Source organism: Elephas maximus, chromosome 4, assembly GCF_024166365.1.
Source record: "Elephas maximus indicus isolate mEleMax1 chromosome 4, mEleMax1 primary haplotype, whole genome shotgun sequence".
Taxonomy (NCBI): domain Eukaryota; kingdom Metazoa; phylum Chordata; class Mammalia; order Proboscidea; family Elephantidae; genus Elephas; species Elephas maximus.
The window spans coordinates 148113282-148132344 of NC_064822.1; the positions used below are offsets into that span (position 1 = coordinate 148113282).

Consider the following 19063-nt stretch of genomic DNA (forward strand, 5'->3'; position numbering starts at 1 on the left):
CTATTTTGAGTTGTTGTTGCTGTGTGCTGTGGATTCCAACTCACAGAGACCCTATATGACAGAGTAGGACTGCCCCATAGGGTTTCCTAGGCTATAAGCTCTACAGGAGCAGGGAACCAGATCTTACCTCCCACAGAACTGCTGGTGGGTTGGAACATCAACCTTTTGGTTAGCAGCTGAGCGCTTTGAGTACATAATGATATTCTGATATTTAAATTACATCATTGCCATATGAAGAATAAAACACTTGTTGAGAAATGCTATTAAACTAAAATGGCTCCACAATTGAATTAACAACGTTTTCAAAGAAATCTTATTCTTGTCAGATATTTGAGGAACAAACAGTTCTTTCTCATCTCTTCATTCCCTCAATAAACATTGATTCAACCAAAAAAAACCATTGCTGTAGAGTTGATTCCGACTCATAGCGACCCTTCAGGACAGAGCAGAACTTCCCCATAGGGTTTCCAAGGAGCGCCTGGTGGATTCAAACTGCCAACCTCGTGCTTAGCAGTTGTTAACTCTTAACCACCACACCACCAAGGTTTCCAAACATTTATTAGTACCCTTAAAGAGAGATGTTGTATTAGGCCAATAGGCTATAAACTAACCAGAACTGCAAATGATTTTCAAAATGAGAGGAATATTTAAGTGAAAACAAAGTCACTTATTTAAAAAAAAAAAAAAAAAACTACTTAGGTTAAAAGGGCATGGGTATACTCAATTTGAGGTTACAGGGATTTCTAAGAAGATTACAATTAAATGGATTTCTGCTAAACACTATGTACATTAGTTAAAAAACAATAGTTCTGAGTTAAATTTACTGATAATCTATTACTAGGTACTTGTTACATTTTTTCCGTACTAATTAGTAATATTCTAGTTAAAGTTGGATTAATTTATAGAGTTGTAAGTTTTCTTCACAGTAAAAATATAACATGAGAAAATAAGAGCTATAGTAACACTCACCATGGATTAATTTATCTTTAGAAGAATTTTCAGTATTTTTCTTTTTTTTGTTGTACTTCATCTGACAATATAAGTTTTAAGAAGGAAAACAAAGCAAAACAGTGTAGACATAGTTTTCAAAATTAGTTGATTACTAAAGGATTTGATAATCTTTAGAAAAAGCCTGAGGTTCCATATTCAGAAATAAAATTAATCTTAAGATTATACTTGTGAACCTCAACATAATATTGTAGTCTTAGCATTTTAAATAAGGAGTTTGAATAGTCTATAAATCAGCATAATTTGTAATCTATAAATCAGTCTAAAAAATACCATAATGAAAAACTCTAAATTTAAATAGATCTGAAATCAGGGATAATTTATTTTCTAAAATTATTAGCCTTTTGAGAGAGGAACTAAAATGTGTGTGTGTTTTTTTTTTTTTTAATAGCAAAAGTCTAGTAATTTCTCACTCTATATTATTAGGTTTGTTGTTACCAGGAAACACAAATTTGTTGTTACCAGGAAATAATCTATTTTCTTTCAAAGGCTCAATGAAATATTTGCTTTTAGCTTATTGTATGGCAGATACCTTCAACAATTATGCACAACCACTTCCTCTTGAAAATTAATGCCTCTTTGTAAACTTTAAAAAGATTAAAATCAGAAACATCTATTATTAACTAAAGTGAAATTTCACATTTTGTACACTATATACTCCTCCATGAAAAAATAAACTTTTATGGCTTTTTAAGTTAAAACTAATAGTATGACATATACTCAGAACTTCAGTTCTATATTGAAATCATCAATATTTTTGGAGTAAAATATATTCCAGCATTTTTTTTTCCAAATTTCTCACACCCTCTCCCCACCCCAACTCCACTGAGAGGTTTTTGATAGGCATTGAAAATTGACTGAATTTTTCTTTTCAAAGAAACTGTTGTGATGGAAGGCAATTTATTGACTTTTGTTCCATCACTTCCAGACCCCACAAATCACTACTCACCATTGTGGCTCTGTGGAATGAACAATTTACACATGTACAACTCAACATTTTGCTAGATGCAAATTTAGCTTAATTTAAAGGTCAGCCTATCTTTACTTGGGTAATTATAACAAAACGCCATTTCGTTACTAAATACCCTCCGAAAGATTTAAATACCTGGAAAAATTCTTAAACTCCTTGCCCAACTCCTGAGATGCAGCAATCGTTCCAATCAAGAATGGAAATTATTTGTCCGTCTTGGGCACCTGTAAGGCAAAGTCTGTCTATCTTTCTTGGGATTGGCTGTTGCCGTGGCTACGCTTTGTTTGGAGGCAATGGGAGCTGTCTTTCAGCCTAGCCTGGGGACACCGCTGTTGGTGGGTGAGCCGGGGCTCCTCCAAGCCCAGGTTCGGGTTTGGGGAGGCGAGGCAGAGCTACGGGAGTGCAGATCGATCGGGCCACGCTCCGCCAGGGCGCGACTTCCCGGGCAACCGGGAAAGCACGGGCCGCTGACCGGGCTGGGCAAAGGGAGTGGCTGCGCGAGTCTGCGGAGCTTGAGGCTCCCTTCAGTTCCTCAGGTTTTGACAACTCATTCAAAACTTCAAGATCCACTTTGACAATCTAGAGATTTTCAATGGCTACTTTCTTTTTTCCCCTTACGTGGCAGTTCTTTTCCTTCCTTCCTTCTTTTTTTTTTTCCATGTATAATTTATGGCCACTATATATATATATTTTTTTTATCTAAAGTAGATTTCATCCTTTTTATTGCAGGTGTTGAAAGGTGAAATTCCTTAATATTTTACACTTTTGTCAGCTTTACCCAGCTCCAGGTGAGTTATTGTCAACTTGAAGTATTTACTATATAGTCCAATTACACTGGAATCCATTTAGGGTTGCATTGCCCGAAAGGTTTGCCACTAGCTGCAGGTGTTTTGACAAATTGAAATCCAGCTAATTCGAATTGAGATGTCCTGTAGGTGTAAAATACATACTAGATCTTGAAGAGTTAGTATGGAAAACAAGAATGTTACTTTTTACGTTTATTTTTATAATTAATAGTTAATTTTTTTATATGGATTACATGTTGAAAGAATAAAATGTTGGATATATTGGGTTGAATAAAATGTTATTAAAATTAACATAAATTTCACCTATTTCTTTTTTACTTTTTAAAATGTGGCTACTGGAACATTTAAAATGACGTGTTAGGTTTCTGTCAGACAGGGCTGATCTATGGAGCCAGTAGGTAAGGAGAGAAAGGCATATGATGGAAATTATTCTTATCTTCATCCTACTCTTGCCTCTCTAATATTTTGTGTAGTGTGCATTCTGCTTTATAACCACGTCAAAAAATTAATTTTTCACCTACAAACACCAAATTTTTTTTGTGAGTTTGATTACAAGTTAACGTTTTGCACTTTTTCTTTCCTTTGCAGCTGGGAGCTTGTGGATAAAATTTAATATTTTTAACTAATCTGTAAAATTATAAAATAGTACCTATTCTTCATAAAAATATCACTCAATATAAAGGTATGAAATGAAATTTTAAAACTCCCTGATTTCTTCCAGAAACTCTATGTCTAAAAAACATGTGTGTATTTGCATGTAGTTACATAAAAGATAATTTACATACCATGCTGCCACATGTTTTCAGCAATTCATACTTTTGGCTATATTTCTAAAGTTACCCAGTTAAAAAAAAAGTATTTGTACAGTATTCCCTTCTCTGGATCCATCATAATTTATTCAAGTGTTCTGTTAGTGTCCTATCAACCAGTGTCTATGACATTTTAACATCAGAGTTTTTATTGAGATTATTATAGATTCACAGTTTTAAGAAATAATAAAGAAAGAGCACTTGTACATTCTGTAAAATGTCCCCAATGGTATTACATTGCAAAACTATAGTATAAAATCACAGGATATTGACATCAATACAATCTGCTGGTCCTATTCCAGGTTCCTCAGTTTTCTTTGTATTCCTGTGTGTGGGTGTGTTAAATTCTGTACAGTTTTTATAACTGATAAAGGTTTGTGTATCCACTACCACAGCAGAGATACTGAACAGTTCCAACACTAAAAGGACCTTTCCTATTGCCTTTTTATAACCAAATCTGGAAAAAAAAAAAATGAATGAAGGGACAGATAAAATCACGTTCTTTAGTATATAGTAAAACCTTAATAATGAGGTGTGACAAAATTTTGTTGAACCGTAACATTTTTACATAGAACATGTTGCATTGGTATGACAAATTAACAAACCCATGATTTGCACCTGCATAATAGCTTCTTCATTTTTATTTAAATGGTTTTGTGTTTTATTATGAAGAATGATGGAAAACAACGATGATGATGATGATGATGATGCAAAGCTCAAAGAAGAAATAGAAGCTGAATTGGATAAAATCAGCATTTCCTCCCTGGAAAAAGAGGATATTGCTAGTGATTCAATATCAGAAACCCAGAGTGATGGCAGTGATACAGTAAGTGCTACGTGGTGGATCTTTGAGCCTTTTTACTGGAATAGGCTTTTCAGAAAAATATTTATCTTCTAAATGTGTTTTGTATATTTCATCTCATTTTTTACCTTAGAAGCATCTTAAACAATGTATATCGATATATAAATATAAAAAGTATATTGAAGATAGAAAATTGCTTATATAATTCTATATTAATATATGTGCATTTTAAATAAAATTGGAATTATGTTGTATCCTGTTTTTCTTATTCATGAGCATTTTCATGTGATTAGATATACATGAAAAGCAAAATTTTAATTGCTACATAATATGCCATTATCATTGATAGAACTATTTATCTATTTTTGGTCATTTAAGTTGTTTCCAGCTGTTCATAGTTTAAACAGTGACATGATAAATATGCTTGTCCGTATCTCTGATAATTTGCTAAGATATATTCTTAGCAATAATATCTGTAGTTCAGGTGCTATAAAATATTTCCTAATTAAACAAAAAAGTAGAAGTCTTTATACTGGACAAGAAGAATAGGGTTATTTTTGTAAATACTGGGTCAAAATATAGAACTTTTTATGGACTATTATCACATGCCAAGGTGCTTTCTGGAGAATTTTGTCATTTTACATTTCCACAAGTAGAATGTGAAGCTACCTTTCTCATCACGTGCAAACCTGCACAGATTATTATAATTTTTAATCTCTTGTAATTTAAAAGCTAAAAATGGAATTTTATTTCTTACTTTGTATTTTGTTAGTTTAATATTTTTAATGTGCTTATTGGCCTTTGTATTTCTCCTAGTGTGATATGCCTGTTCAGATTCTTTATGCATTTTTATATTGTATTATTGACATTTTTATTATTTATTTTTAGAAGCTCTTTGGTAAAAAAGAGTACTGTGCAAACACTTACCCTTTTAATTGTTTGTAACATATGAAATCTTTAGACACATAGAAATAATTTCTTTTTTGACTTCAAACATGTTATCCTTTTCTGTGTATATTTTCCCCAATTTTCTATGCTTAGGATGTCCTATCATGGATTCATTCTTTTATACTAAAATTCTTAATCCAATGGGAATTTATTTTCAGTTTTGTTACACCGTATAGATACAATTCGAATTTTTCTGGCATATATTTATTTAATGTTTCTAGTGCCACTTGTTGAATTCAATTAATTGGTTGTGACTTTTGTATATGTTAATTTCTTATATGATATATCTGAGGCTATCCTTTTCCATGAATCCATTAATTTTTTTCCTATTGTAGCTTTATTTTTTTAAGTATCAAAGGGGTCAAATTTCTCCAACTTTTTGCTGTTTCAAAATCTTCTCAACTAAACTTTCCCCCCAAAAACTCATTTTGTTGAGTATCAAAAAACAATTCCACTTTGGTTTTTAATGAGGATTGTACTGAAACTACATACTACTTTGAGAAATATTACTGTTTTTCATTATTCTTTGTTTTTATCCAAGGTTAACTTAAATGAGACAAAATTCTTTTTTTTTTTTCTAAATTTATTTATTGTGCTTTAGGTGAAAGTCTACAAATCAAGTCAGTCTCTCATACAGAAAGCCATACACACCCTGCCGTGTACTCCCAGCTGCTCCCCCCTTAATGAGACAGCACATTCCTCTTCTCCCCTCTTTATTCCCCATGTCCATTCAACCAGCTCCTGTCCACCTCTTCCTTCTTATCTCACCACCAGACAGGAGTTGCCCACATAGTCTCATGTGTCTACTTGAACAACAAAGTTCACTCCTCACCAGCATCATTGTCTACCTTATAGTCCAGGCCAATCCCAGTCTGTAGAGTTGGTTTCGGGAATGGTTCCAATCTTGGGCTATCAAAGGGTCCGGGACCATGACCATCAGGGTCCCTCCAGTCTCAGTCAGACCAGTAAGCCTGGTCTTTTTACGAGAATTTAAGACCTGCATCCCACTGCTCTCCTGCTCCATCAGGAATTCCCTGTTATGTTCTCTGTCAGGGCAATGATCTGTGGTAGCCGGGCACCATCTAGTTCTTCTGGTCTCAGGCTAATGGAGTCTCTGGTTTATGTAGCCCTTTCTGTCTCATGGGCTAATATTTTCCTTGTGTCTTTGGTTTTCCTCATTCTCCTTTGCTCCAGGTGGGGTGAGACCAATTTATGCATCTTAGATGGCCGCTTGCTAGTGTTTAAGACCCCAGATGCCTCTCTCCAAAGTGGAATGCAGAACATTTTCTTAATATATTTTGTTATGTCAATTGACCTAGATGTCCCCTGAAACCGTAGTCCCTAGACCCCTGTCTCTGCTACACTGGCTTTCGAAGCTTTTGGTTGTATTCAGGAAACTTCTTTGCTTTTGGTTTAGTTCAGTTGGACTGACTATCCCTGTGTTATATGTTGCCCTTCCCTTCACCTAAAAAATTTTTTGTTTATTATCTAGTTAGTGAATATCTCTCTCCCTCCCTCCACACCCTCATAACCATCAAAGAATATTTTCTTCTGTGTTTAAACTTTATCTAGAGTTCTTATAATAGTGTTCTCATACAATATTTGTCCTTTTGCAATTGACTAATTTTGCTCAGCATAATGCCTTCCAGATTCCTCCATGTTATGAAATGTTTCACAGGCTCATCATTGTTCTTAATCATTGTATGGTATTCCATTGTGTGAATATACCATAATTTATTTAACCGTTCATCTGCTGAAGGGCACCTTGGTTGCTTCCAACTTTTTGCTATTTTAAGTAGTGCTGCAGTGAACACAGATGTGCATGTATCTGTTCATGTGAAGGCTCTTATTTCTTTAGGGTATATTCCAAGGAGTGAAATTGCTGGGTTATATGGTAGTTCTATTTCTAGTTTTTTAAGGAAACTCCAAATTGATTTCCAAAGTGGCTGTACCATTTTACATTTCCACCAGCAGTATATAAGTATTCCAGTCTTTCCACAACCTCTCCAGCATTTATTATTTTGTGTTTTGGATTAATGCCAGCCTTGTTGGAGTGAGATGGAATCGCATTGTAGTTTTGAGTTGCATCTCTCTAATAGCTAATGATCCTGAGCATTTCCTCATGTATTTGTTAGCAGCCTGAATGTTTTCTTTGGTAAAGTGTCTGTTCATATCCTTTGCTCATTTTTAATTGTGTTATTTTTCTTTTTTTTGTTGAGTATTTGCGGTATCATCTAGATTTTAGAGATCAGACGCTGATCGGAAATGGTGCAGATAAAAACTGTTTTCCAATCTGTAGGTAATATTTTTGGTCTTTTGGTGAAGTCTTTGGATGAGCATAGGTGTTTGACTTTTAGGAGGTCCAAGTTATCTAATTTCTCTTCTGATGTTTGTACATTGTTAGTAACGTTTTGTATACTGTCTATGCCATGTATTAGGGCTCCTAGCGTTGTCCCTATTTTTTCTTCCATGATCTTTATCATTTTAGATTTTACATTTAGGCCTTTGATACATTTTGAGTTGGTTTTTGTGCATGGTGTGAGGTATGGATCTTGTTTCATTTTTTTTTTTTTTTTTTTGCAGATGGATATCCAGTTATGCCAGCACCATTTTTGAAGAGACTCTCTTTTCCCCATTTAACAGATTTTGGGCCTTTTTGAGACAAAGTTCTTAAATTCTTTGATTATGAAATCCAACCAAACTATGGATTTTACTATATTTCATTATATCTATGAATAAAGGAGGAAGAATACAATTTTAAAACTCTTCTTCTTGCTTAATTAGGCTACTTCACAAGCTTTCGTATCATTTAGAAAACTAATTTAAGTGTTATTACTGGGTAAGAAATTATTAACTAGGAAAACTAATCCAAAAAATTAAAAATTTAGGGATTATGGATTGTATTTCATAGGATATAGCAATACCCTCTACAATCTGGTTGTCTTTAAAGATTTCTTAGTTAAACAACAAATAGAAGTGTCGACACAGGGTAGAAGAGTAAATTTTTTTTCTTGATATTGTCAATGAACTATTTTATCAATACACTAAGTCCTTGGGTGGTACGAACAGTCAAGCGCTTGACTACTAGCCAAAATGTTGGCAGTTGGAACCCATGCAGAGGTGCCTGAGAAGACAGGCCTGGCAATCTACTTCTGAAAGGTCACAGGCTTGAAAACCCTATGGAGCAGTTCTATTCTGCACACATCAAGTCACGATGAGTTGGAATCCACTCAGCATAACTAACAACTTTGTCTGAACTACTTTTTGACATAGAATTCTATTTGCTTTTGTGTAGCTCAAAGGGAGAAGGGAATATTCTCTCTTAATTTTCACTACCAGCATTCTCAAAACTAAGCACTGAAGTCCATTAGTTAGAGTAGAGAAAAAAATCCAAAACAACTGGCTAAGAAGCTTAGATTTAATACGTGTAAATCCAGCAGGGCAGAAAAGATTTCTTTTTTTTTTAATTAGATGGAATGAAGGTCATGTAATGTTTTTCTGTATCAGAAGCATTTCTATTGATTCATCAAGTGGTATTTTAGGTCCCTTAATTAAGTTTTATGTCTATAGGTTCAGGATTATTATTAAAATCATTGCTAGATGCTTCAAACATTTTGTAGCTTTTATGAAACATTGTTTTTGCATTATATTTTCATTATATTATTTTGCATTATGTTTTTTATTTTCACATTTTGTCTGTCAATATATTTAGAAAATCTCTAAATTTATTCACAAAGGCCATATTTGGAAATATTCTGTCATAGCTCATAAATGTAGCTGAATTTGTGTTTGATAATCAAAAAGTAAGTATTGGAATGTGTTAAATGCTTTTGCAAGGTGTTAGTCAGACCTGAAATTTTTGGGAAAAAAACTTGCAGGTTTGATTAATATTTGGAAATATTTATTTGAAGTTGGAATTTAATTAAAAGAATATAAAACTATTGATGGCATTTAAAAATAAAGTTCATGAAAATGATGTAGATAGAACACTTCACATTGTTTCCTTACAGTTTTCCAGGAAAAAAAGCATAATCACCTGAAAATGAAAAGCAAATTTGAACCAAGTGTATTTATCTGAACTGTGCTGTTTATATGGAGCCCTTTTATCTCATTTATACATTTACCTCAAAATTTTTGGCAATTAAGGATGCAATATTTGATACATAATTGTGATAATACACAATTTTACAATTTCTTTCACTACTCACATTTTTAGGATTTAGATGAATTACCCGAGTCAGTTCTTCACTGTATTAACATCATAAAGAATAAGAGTAAAACTGCTGAAGAGCTCATCCTTCAGGACTTGGAAGATGCTGATGTTTTAAGTAAGTGCAATTTTCATCTGCTTGTAAAAAAAAATTTTTTTTTTGGTAAATAACTTTCCTATAAGGTATGCATACGCTCTAATTTAGAAAACTAAATTACTTAAATTTATTGTCTCCACCTATGTACTTGGTTGTATTTATTACTAACATTTTATCTATAGTATTTTAGACAACTGGATGTAGTTCATTTATTTTTTGGCTTGTTACCTTCCTGATGTCTGCAATAAGTACTAACCACCAGCACGTTGCTTCATGAGTCCTCATTAGTACCAGATATTCTGTTACTTTACAATGAATAAGGATGTCTGAAGAATGGATGCCTTTGAATTAAACAGTATTGACAAAGAATATTGAATATACATACCATGGACTGCCAGAAGAACCAACTCATTGGTACCTAACAACAATTCTATTACTTTACACAGGCTGTTACTATTATTTTATAGTAAAGAAAAGAAAACTAATCATGGGCCTATTTTAGATAAATATTACTGTATTGTTCTCCAAAAAGATGTACAATGTCCACTTATACATCTTTTTAGGAAAAAAAATACAGTAATATTTATTAAATGCCTAAAATTTTTTAGTTGCTTCAACTGGGTAAATTTAATTTTTTGAATTATGCTAACAATAATGGAATAATTTAAAAATTAGCTTTGTTGTTGTTATTATTAGGTGCCATCCAGTAGGTTCTGACTCATAGTGACCCTATGTACAACAGTATGAAACACTGTCTGATCCTGCGCCGTTCTCCCAATCATTTCCATGTTTGAGCCCATCGTTGTAGCTGCTGTGTCAACCCATGTTGTTGAGGGTCTTTCTCTTTTTTGCTGACCCTCTACTTCACCAAGCATGATGTCCTTCTCCAGGTATCGATCCCTCCTGATAACTTGTTGAAAGTACATAAGACAAACTCTCACCATCCTCATCTCCAAGGAACACTCTTATTGTACTTATTCCAAGACAGATCTGTTCATTCTTCTGGCAGTCCATGGAATGGGTACAAATATGGATTCAATGTTCTTCACCAACACCATAATTCAAAGGCATCATTTTTTTCTTTGGTCTTCCTTTTTCATTTTCCAGATTTCACATGCATTATGAGGCAATTGAAAATACCGTGGTTTGGGTCAGGCACACCTTAGTCCTCAAAGTGACATCTTTGCTTTTTAACACTTTAAAGATCTCCTTTGCAGCAGGTTTTCCAAATGTAATGAGTCACTTGATTTCTTGACAGCTGCTTTCATGGGCACTGATTGTGAATCCAAATAAAATGAAACCTTTGACAACTTCAATATTTTCTCCATTTATCACGATGTTGCTTATTGTTCCAGTTGTAAGGATTTTGGTTTTCTTTATGTTGAGGTAAAATCCATACTGAAGGCTGTAGTCTTTTATTTTCATCAGTAAGTGCTTCAGGTCCTTTTCACTTTCAGCAAGCAAGGTTGTATCATCTGCATAACGCAGATTGTTAATGAGTTTTCCTCCAATCCTGATGTCACATTCTTTTTCATATAGTCCAGCTTCTCAGATTATTTGATCAGCATACAGATCGAATAAGTATAATGAAAGGATACAACCCTGACACACACCCTTCCTGATTTTAAAGCACACAATATCCCATTGTTCTGTTCAAACAACTGCCTCTCAACCTATGTATGGGTTCCTCATGAGCACAATTAAGTGCCCTGGAATTCCTATTCTTTGCACTGTTATCCATAATGTTTTATGATCCACACAGTTGAATGACTTTGCATAGTCAATAAAACACAGGTAAACATCTTTCTGGTATTCTCTGCTTTCAGCCAAGTTCCATCTGACAACAGCAGTGCTTCCATATCCTCTTCTGAACTCAGCTTGAATTTCTGGAAGTTCCTTGTTGACATACTGCTGTAACCATTTCTGAATTACCTTCAGCATAATTTTACATTCGTGTGATGTTAATGATATTTTCCGATAATTTCTCCATTCTGTTGGATCACATTTCTTTGGAATGGACACAAATACGGATCTCTTCCAGTTGGTTGGCCAAGTAGCTGTCTTCCTGATTTCTTGGCATAGACAAGGAAGTACTTCTAGCATTGTCTTCATTTGTTGAAACATCTCAATTTGTATTCTGTCAATTCCTGGAGCCTTGTTTTTCACCATTCCCTTCAGTGCAGCTTGAACTTTTTCCTTCAGTACCATTGGTTCTTGATTATATCCTATATCTTGAAATGGTTGAATGTCAACCAAAGTGGTTTTGGTACAGCAACGCTATGTGTTCCTTCCATCTTCTTTTGATGCTTCCTGCATTGTTCAGTATTTTCCTGCAGAATCCTTCAATATTGCAACTCAAGGCTTGCATTTTTTCGTAAGTTCTTTAAGCTTGAGAAATGCCAAGTGTGTTTTTCCCTTTTGGTTTTCTAACTCCAGGTCTTTGCACATTGCATTGTAGTACTTTACTTTTGTTTTCTTGAACCACCCTTTGAAACCTTCTCTTCAGCTCTTTTACTTCATCATTTCTTCCTTTTGCTTTAGCTCTATGTTCAAGAGCAAGTTTCAGAGACTCTTCCGAAATTCATTTTGTTCTTTTCTTTCATTTCTGTCTTTTTCATGACCTCTTGCATTCTTCATATAAGATGTCCTTGATGTCATTCCTCAAACTTGTCTGGTATTCGATTATTAGTGTTCAGTGCCTCAAATCTATTATTGATATGGTCTCTAAATTCAGATGGGATATACTCAAGGTCATATTTTGGCTCTCATGGATTTGCTCTAATTTTCTTCAGCTTCAAATTGAACCTGCGCATGAGCAATTGATAATCTATTCTACAGCTGGCTCCTGGCCTTGTTCCAGGTGATGATATTGAGCTTCTCCAATGTCTCTTTCCACATGTGTAGTTGATTTGATTCCTGTGTTTGCCTTCAGTGAGGTCCAAGTATATAGTGGCCGTTTATGTTATTTGAAAAGTGTATTTGCAATGAAGAAGTTGTTGGTCTTGGAAAATTCTAACGTGATCTCCGGTGTCAATTCTGTCACCAAGGCCATATTTTCCAACTACCAACCCTCTTTTTTGTTTCCAACTTCTACATTCCAATCACCAGTAATTATCAATGCTTCTTGAGTGCATGTTTGATCAATTTCAGACTGCACAACTTGGTAAAAATCTTCAATTTCCTCATCTTTAGCATTAGCATTTGGTTCGTAAATTTGAATAATAATCGTACTAACTGGTCATCCTTGTAGGGCTGTGAGTGTTATCCTATCACTGCCACTGTTGTTCTTCATGACAGATCTTGAAATGTTCTTTTTGACAACGAATGCGACACCATTCCTCTTCAATTTGTCATTCCTGACATAGTAGATCATATAACTGTCAGATTCAAAATGGCCAACACTAGTCCATTTCAGCTTGCTAAATCCTAGGATATTGATGTTTATGTGTTCCATTTCATATATGACAGCTTCCAATTTTCCTAGATTCATACTTTGCACATTTCATGTTCTTATTATTAATAGATATTTGCATCCGTTTCTTCTCATTTTGAATTATGCCACCTCAGCAAATGAAGGTCCCAAAAGCTTTACTCCATCCACATCATTAAGGTAGATCTACTTTGAGGAGGCAGCACTTCCCCAGTCGTATTTTGAGTGTCTTCCAAACTGATGGACTCATCTTCCAGCACTATACCAGACAATGTTCTGTTGATATTCATAAGGTTTTCACTGGCCAATTTTTTCAGAACTAGATCCCCAGGAGCTTCTTCCTAATCTGTCTTAGTCTGAAAGCTCCTCTGAAACCTATCTACCAGGTATGACCCTGCTGGTATTTGAAATACCGGTGGCATAGCTTCTAGCATCACAGCAACACACAAGCCACCACAGTATGACAAACTGACAGATGCTTGGGGAAAATTTAGCTAGAATCCACAAATCATGGCTTGGTTCGTAATGGGAAATGCAAACAACCTAAATGCTCAGTAGGACCTTCGTGTGTCCAACTATGCACTCAATTAAAAAGATGACTTAAATATTTAAAAATATTTAAAAAGATACCATAAAAATATGTCATATTTTACAATGTAGTTCATGCAAATATTAGTATAAATTTTAATGTATATATTCATAGATAATCATTTAACAAATATTACTCTGTGATAGGATTTGTTTTAGTCACTGAGAATATAGCAGTAAACGAAATAGGCAAAGGTCCTGCTTTCCTGTTCTAATGTTCCAGTGGGGAGAAGTAGACAAAAAATAAATAGATATATGACGTCTCAGTAGTGATAAGTACTATGAAGAAAAAAAAAACTGAGGTAAGGAGATAAAGAGACTGGAGGTAGCTATCTTAGGTAATGTTTTCAGGAAAGGATTCTCTGTAGAGGAGGTGACACAGATGGCTATCTGGAGAACCAGTGTCTGGAACAGTAAAGGCCGAGGCCCACTGAGTGTCCTTTGTTTGAAGGATACGTTTGAAGGATAACAAAAACGTCTTTGCGGTTGTATCCAAGAAAACAAGGGGTAAGACCATTTTGGCCTCTTATAAACCATGAGATGGACCCAGATTCTACTATAAATATGTGAAGTATTTTGAATATCTGACATATTTTGGGAAACCCCGGTGGCATTTTTTTTTTTTTTTTTCGGTGGCATAGTGATTAAGAGCTACAGCTGATAACCAAAAGGTTGGCAGTTTGAATCCACTAGGCCCTCCTTGGAAACCCTGTGGGGCAGTTCTACTCTGTCCTATAGGGTTGCTATGATTCAGAATCAACTCGATGGCAATGGATTTTTTTTTTTTTTTTTGGTTTAGTATATTTCGAGACAGTCATTCTGGTGATCGTGTAGAGAAGATGGCAGGAGATAGTAAGAGTGGAGGCAGAGAGCCCAGTAACAGACTATTACGGTAGTACGAGGATGGTTTTGATAAATGATGAAAGCTAGTCATATTCTGGAAACCATTTTAAGGCAGAACCAAAAGGGTTTATTGATGGATTGGTGTGAAAGGAAGGGAGAATGACTTTGGTCCTGAGCATCTGGATAAACAGATACTTCAAGACTTTCCGTATGAACTTCAAATTTTGACAGTGGTTGTCTGTGGTTGAATTATGGGTGGAAGGGGGATTAATGGTTTGTTTTGCTTACTTATTTTTACCAAAATTTACACAATGAAAAAAGATTATAAATATATTGGCATTTATATGCTTAGTTATAAACCTAATTAGAAAAAAAAAAGGAAACACAATTATAGAAAATTCATTGCATGAAAAAAAGATACAGCTAGGCTTTTTAATAACATGCAAGATTATCTTGCTAGTTTGTTGCAGATAGCATTGAATCTTGGTTGATTTTTAATTAAGATGTCATCATAATATCAAGCAAATCAAGATTGTACATGCATGGAAAAAAAAGCTTCAGTGTAGAACATGAAAGCTGATAAAGGGTCAGAGTGCTTTAGGAATGTGTTGCTTTTATTTTTAGAATAAAGATAACAGGTTTCCTCTGTTTCTTTATTCTCCACTGTTCTTCTGTTGTTTTGAGAGTTACTCTTACTGATAAAGAATATACTAGGATAGAAATTAGAAATTACAGGGTGATGAAAGGTTTGGGATTTTAACATGTTCCCTACTCTAATATTTGAAGTTATAGTATTTTTTTCTTTTTTTCTAGGCTATAGTTACCGAACAGTTTCTAATAATGATATGCATTTAAGGATAGAATTATCAACCGAATATCAAGAAAATCCTGAGCAGTTAATGAAGGTATGCTTTCAAAATTTTAACTGAATGTGTTCAATATCACATTTAGAAATCTATCTTTCCTCTTTGGTAGTTAGTGATAGCTAAATCATTGATTTAAAGGATAACTATTTTTATGCAAATCATTTTTGGTTTTATGTTTTTCTCTGGCATATAATATAAAACCACTCAAATTTCAGTCTTTAAGAATATTAGAAACTGATCTAAATCACGTATACTTGGGAATTTAAAGTCTGCGTAGATTAAACAGTCGAATTATATTGCATTTTTTTTTTTCTTTTTTTCCTTTAAAAGCTCTGAGGAAAGCAATGAATATGCTATAGTGTTTAATACCTTGCTTGGGAATGTGCTGTGTTCCAGCAGAAACCTTAAATGTAGAGCATCTTATGTTAGTTTTAAAAAATAGATTAAAAAATATATATCCTTAAAAAATAAGAGTAAAGGAGAGCCCAGCATTTTTCCAGGGTAAAACCCTCATAGATGTATTTAAGAGAAACTCTCTTCTGCAGGTTCAGCTTTTTGCATTCCTTGTAATCCCACGCTCTCTCGTTTTATCCAAACTCTATGTCTGCTCCGTAAGACATTTAAAGTAATGTGAAAGCTATTTATATGTCTCTTACTTGTTTGGTAATACTCAAATGTGAAATATTAATTTTGAATTATCGTACTGCTACTCTATTGTGTAGATATGCTGTATCTTTTCAACTATAGTATGGTAGAAATCTAATTATGGGAAAGTATTGATAAAAATCATGGCATGCATAATTGGGGTTAAAGTATAGTTCCCTTTTTAACATATTGAAAGTATTGACAATCTGTTATGTGAACTATCACTACAAGCAGGAAAGACAAATATAGTAGGAGGAAAACAACACATTAATAGAAATATTTTGGAATGATCATCAAGCAGTAAACAAAATATGTGGATTAATATTAGAAACGAGTTAGAGTTCTGAAAAACATAAAGGGGGTAACACAATGTGTCTATGTGTTTGGGAAAAACATTTTCTGTTTGTCATAAAGAGAGTAATTATCAATGTGCCTTTGAGACAGATTTGTATTTGAGAGTAATTTGGAGTAAATACAATTGCATGCATAGGGGTATAAATATTTAATTGTATTATTAAAATAATAGATTTACTCTCTCTTTTCATTTCTTTAATCATTGATATTCTTTTAATTTCTTAGATATTATCTAAAATAGAAAAGGAAGAATTTCTGAGAAGTAAAACTCACTGTGCCAGCTCTGAGTCTGCTCCAGAGGCTGACCCTCACGATTTGCCTGTGGGTGAGCATGTTTTCCCAGGTAGGTATACTGCGTAATGGTATTGTTGATACTTTTTATGTGATTGGCCGTAGTTACCTGAAAACAGAGGTCCATGGGTGGTATAAATGGTTTGCGCTCGTCTACTAGCCTAAAGGTTAATAGTTCTGAGCCACACAAAGGCACTGCAGAAGAAAGTCTTGGTGATCGACTTCTGTAGAAGTTACAGCCAAGAAAACCCTATGGAACAGCTCTGCTCTGTAACACATGGGGTCGCCATGATTTGGAATCGATTTGAGGGCAAAGTCTTTGGTTTTGGCTTGGTTTTATCTGAAAACAGAGATTTTTTTTTTTTATTTTTCCCTGACATTTAGAAAAATAGAGTTAAAAGGTTTTGAAAATGATTATGCCTTTACTACACTTATTTAATTATGTTTTTATACTTGTCTTTATGCCTCATAAAGTAACTTGGTTGAAATTTATTTTAAGAAATTTCCCATGTGTGTAGCTAATTGCAAGGAGTCCTGGTGGCACGCTAGTTAAGTACTAGGCTGCTAACCAAAAGGTCAGTGATTCAAACCGACCAGCACTCTGCAGAGAGGTATATGGCAATCTGCTTCTGTAAAGATTTCAGCCTATGAAACACTATGGGGAAGTTCTATTCTGTCCTATAGAGTTACTATGAGTTGAAATTGACTTAACGGCACACAACAATATAGCTGACTGTAATAGATACACTGTGCTTGGAATTTATTAAGCATTCCTTCACTACACATACACACATGCATATTACAATTTTAATTGCTTCTGGAATATTTTAAGGCTATTTTATGTGACTGAAATTGAAATTTTGGGTACGCAGACGAAAATGAAATTTCACTGTATACTCTCCCCTGTATTTTCTTTTCACGTATTTATTACCTTTACTTTGGTAATATGTTGTCATTATTTCTTTATTTTGAAATTATTTTTGTACTTTAAATTGCATCAGTTTTCATAGACTTGATCTTGAGAATAGTATTCCTTTCATGAATGTAGATGATACTGATATAAATTTTGGATACTGTGAAGTAGAAGAAAGATGTAGGCGGTCTTTTGAGGCTTGGCAACACAAACAGAAAGAACTAGAAGATCAAGAGAGAGAAACTCTTAAAGCTCAGAAGGATAGAGAAGAAAAGCAATTTCAAGAAGATGAAGAAAAGAGACATTGCTGGTTGAAACAATTTGAAGTTGAAAAGAAGAAATTAGAGAATATTCAGAAGGTAAGTGTTTTGTTGTTGTTATTTTAATTTTTGTTTTTCATAAATTTTTTGAATCAGTAGATACCTCTGAAAAGTGTTGATGTTTTAGATTGTGATGAGGATTGAGCTTCTTTGACCTTTAATTACTCTTGATATAGACTTACATGGAAGGAATTGATTGTGGGTTAATAGTATTTAATATGGACTCCTTGATAAGTTTTCATTGAAATTTATTGGAATTTTAGATACTGCTTTTTGGATCTAGTTATCCCTAGTGTCTATACAGTTTCAAGGATCATCCTGGAAAATCTGGTATTTACAGCATAAACTGTTGTTTTTATGCTTTCCTGTTTGTAGGGAAGAGACCCTAGAGGTGCAATCGTTAAGTGCTAGGCTGCTAATTGAAAGGTTGGTGGTTCCAACCCACTGGTGGCTCCATGGGAGAAAAGGCCTGGCAATCTGCTCCCCTAAAGATTACACCCTAGGAAACCCTATGACGCGGTTCTGCTCTGTCATATAGGCTTGCTATGAGTCAAAATCAACTCAACAGCACCCAACAACACAATAACAACCATAGGGAAATGCAACAGAATTGTTATGACCATCCAGTGCCCTTGCAATGTGGCCTGACATATGGCACATTATATAAAACACATGATATTGAAGTGGGTAATCCATTTAGGTGACAGTCCGTGCCCTGCTCCCATAATTGAACTAATTCCTTGGACTATAAATTTTTTGATGTGAAGATGTTTTGTGTTCTTTTTATTTCTGTTTTTCCTAGGAGGTCCACACAGTTAGGTCAGGGTGGTGGCATATTGAGTAATTGGTGGATTTTAGGACCCTCCTTGTGGGCTATTAGTGTCCTTAGGAAGTCTGGAGAGCAGGCAGGACTGCCTTATCTGTCTTACATTACTGAAGTTGTTTTATATACCACCCAAATCTTGCTAGTTTTGGGTGTTACGTATTGAAAACATTAGCATGTAGTCATTTATTAAGTTCAGGCTATTCTAACCCTTGATGTTGAGTACATTGTATTTCCCTGATTGTACAGAATATAAACAAAAACAATTCCATCATCATAGAACCAGTTTAGCCATGCATTTCTTTATGTAGTGAACTGGGAATATTTAGCTTTCCTGTAG

The 19063-nt window shown here is 34.3% G+C and overlaps 1 protein-coding gene across 7 annotated transcripts in view; it reads left to right on the forward strand.

Annotated features, from left to right (window-relative positions):
* Window positions 1–2254: 2254 nt before the first annotated feature.
* The window catches only part of LRRIQ1 (leucine rich repeats and IQ motif containing 1), a 241319-nt gene continuing 224510 nt past the window's right edge, over window positions 2255–19063 (forward strand). For 5 of the 7 annotated variants that reach the window (XM_049883981.1, XM_049883984.1, XM_049883986.1 and 2 more), the window contains exons 1-7: window positions 2279–2514; window positions 2708–2766; window positions 4266–4419; window positions 9560–9671; window positions 15325–15416; window positions 16602–16719; window positions 17716–17939. In XM_049883981.1, the coding sequence (XP_049739938.1) occupies window positions 4267–4419; window positions 9560–9671; window positions 15325–15416; window positions 16602–16719; window positions 17716–17939 (699 nt within the window). In that variant the 5' untranslated portion in view covers window positions 2279–2514; window positions 2708–2766; window position 4266. Of the gene's footprint in view, window positions 2515–2707; window positions 2767–4265; window positions 4420–9559; window positions 9672–15324; window positions 15417–16601; window positions 16720–17715; window positions 17940–19063 lie in introns of all 7 variants that reach the window. The other 2 variants (XM_049883982.1, XM_049883983.1) reach the window with 2 other exon arrangements.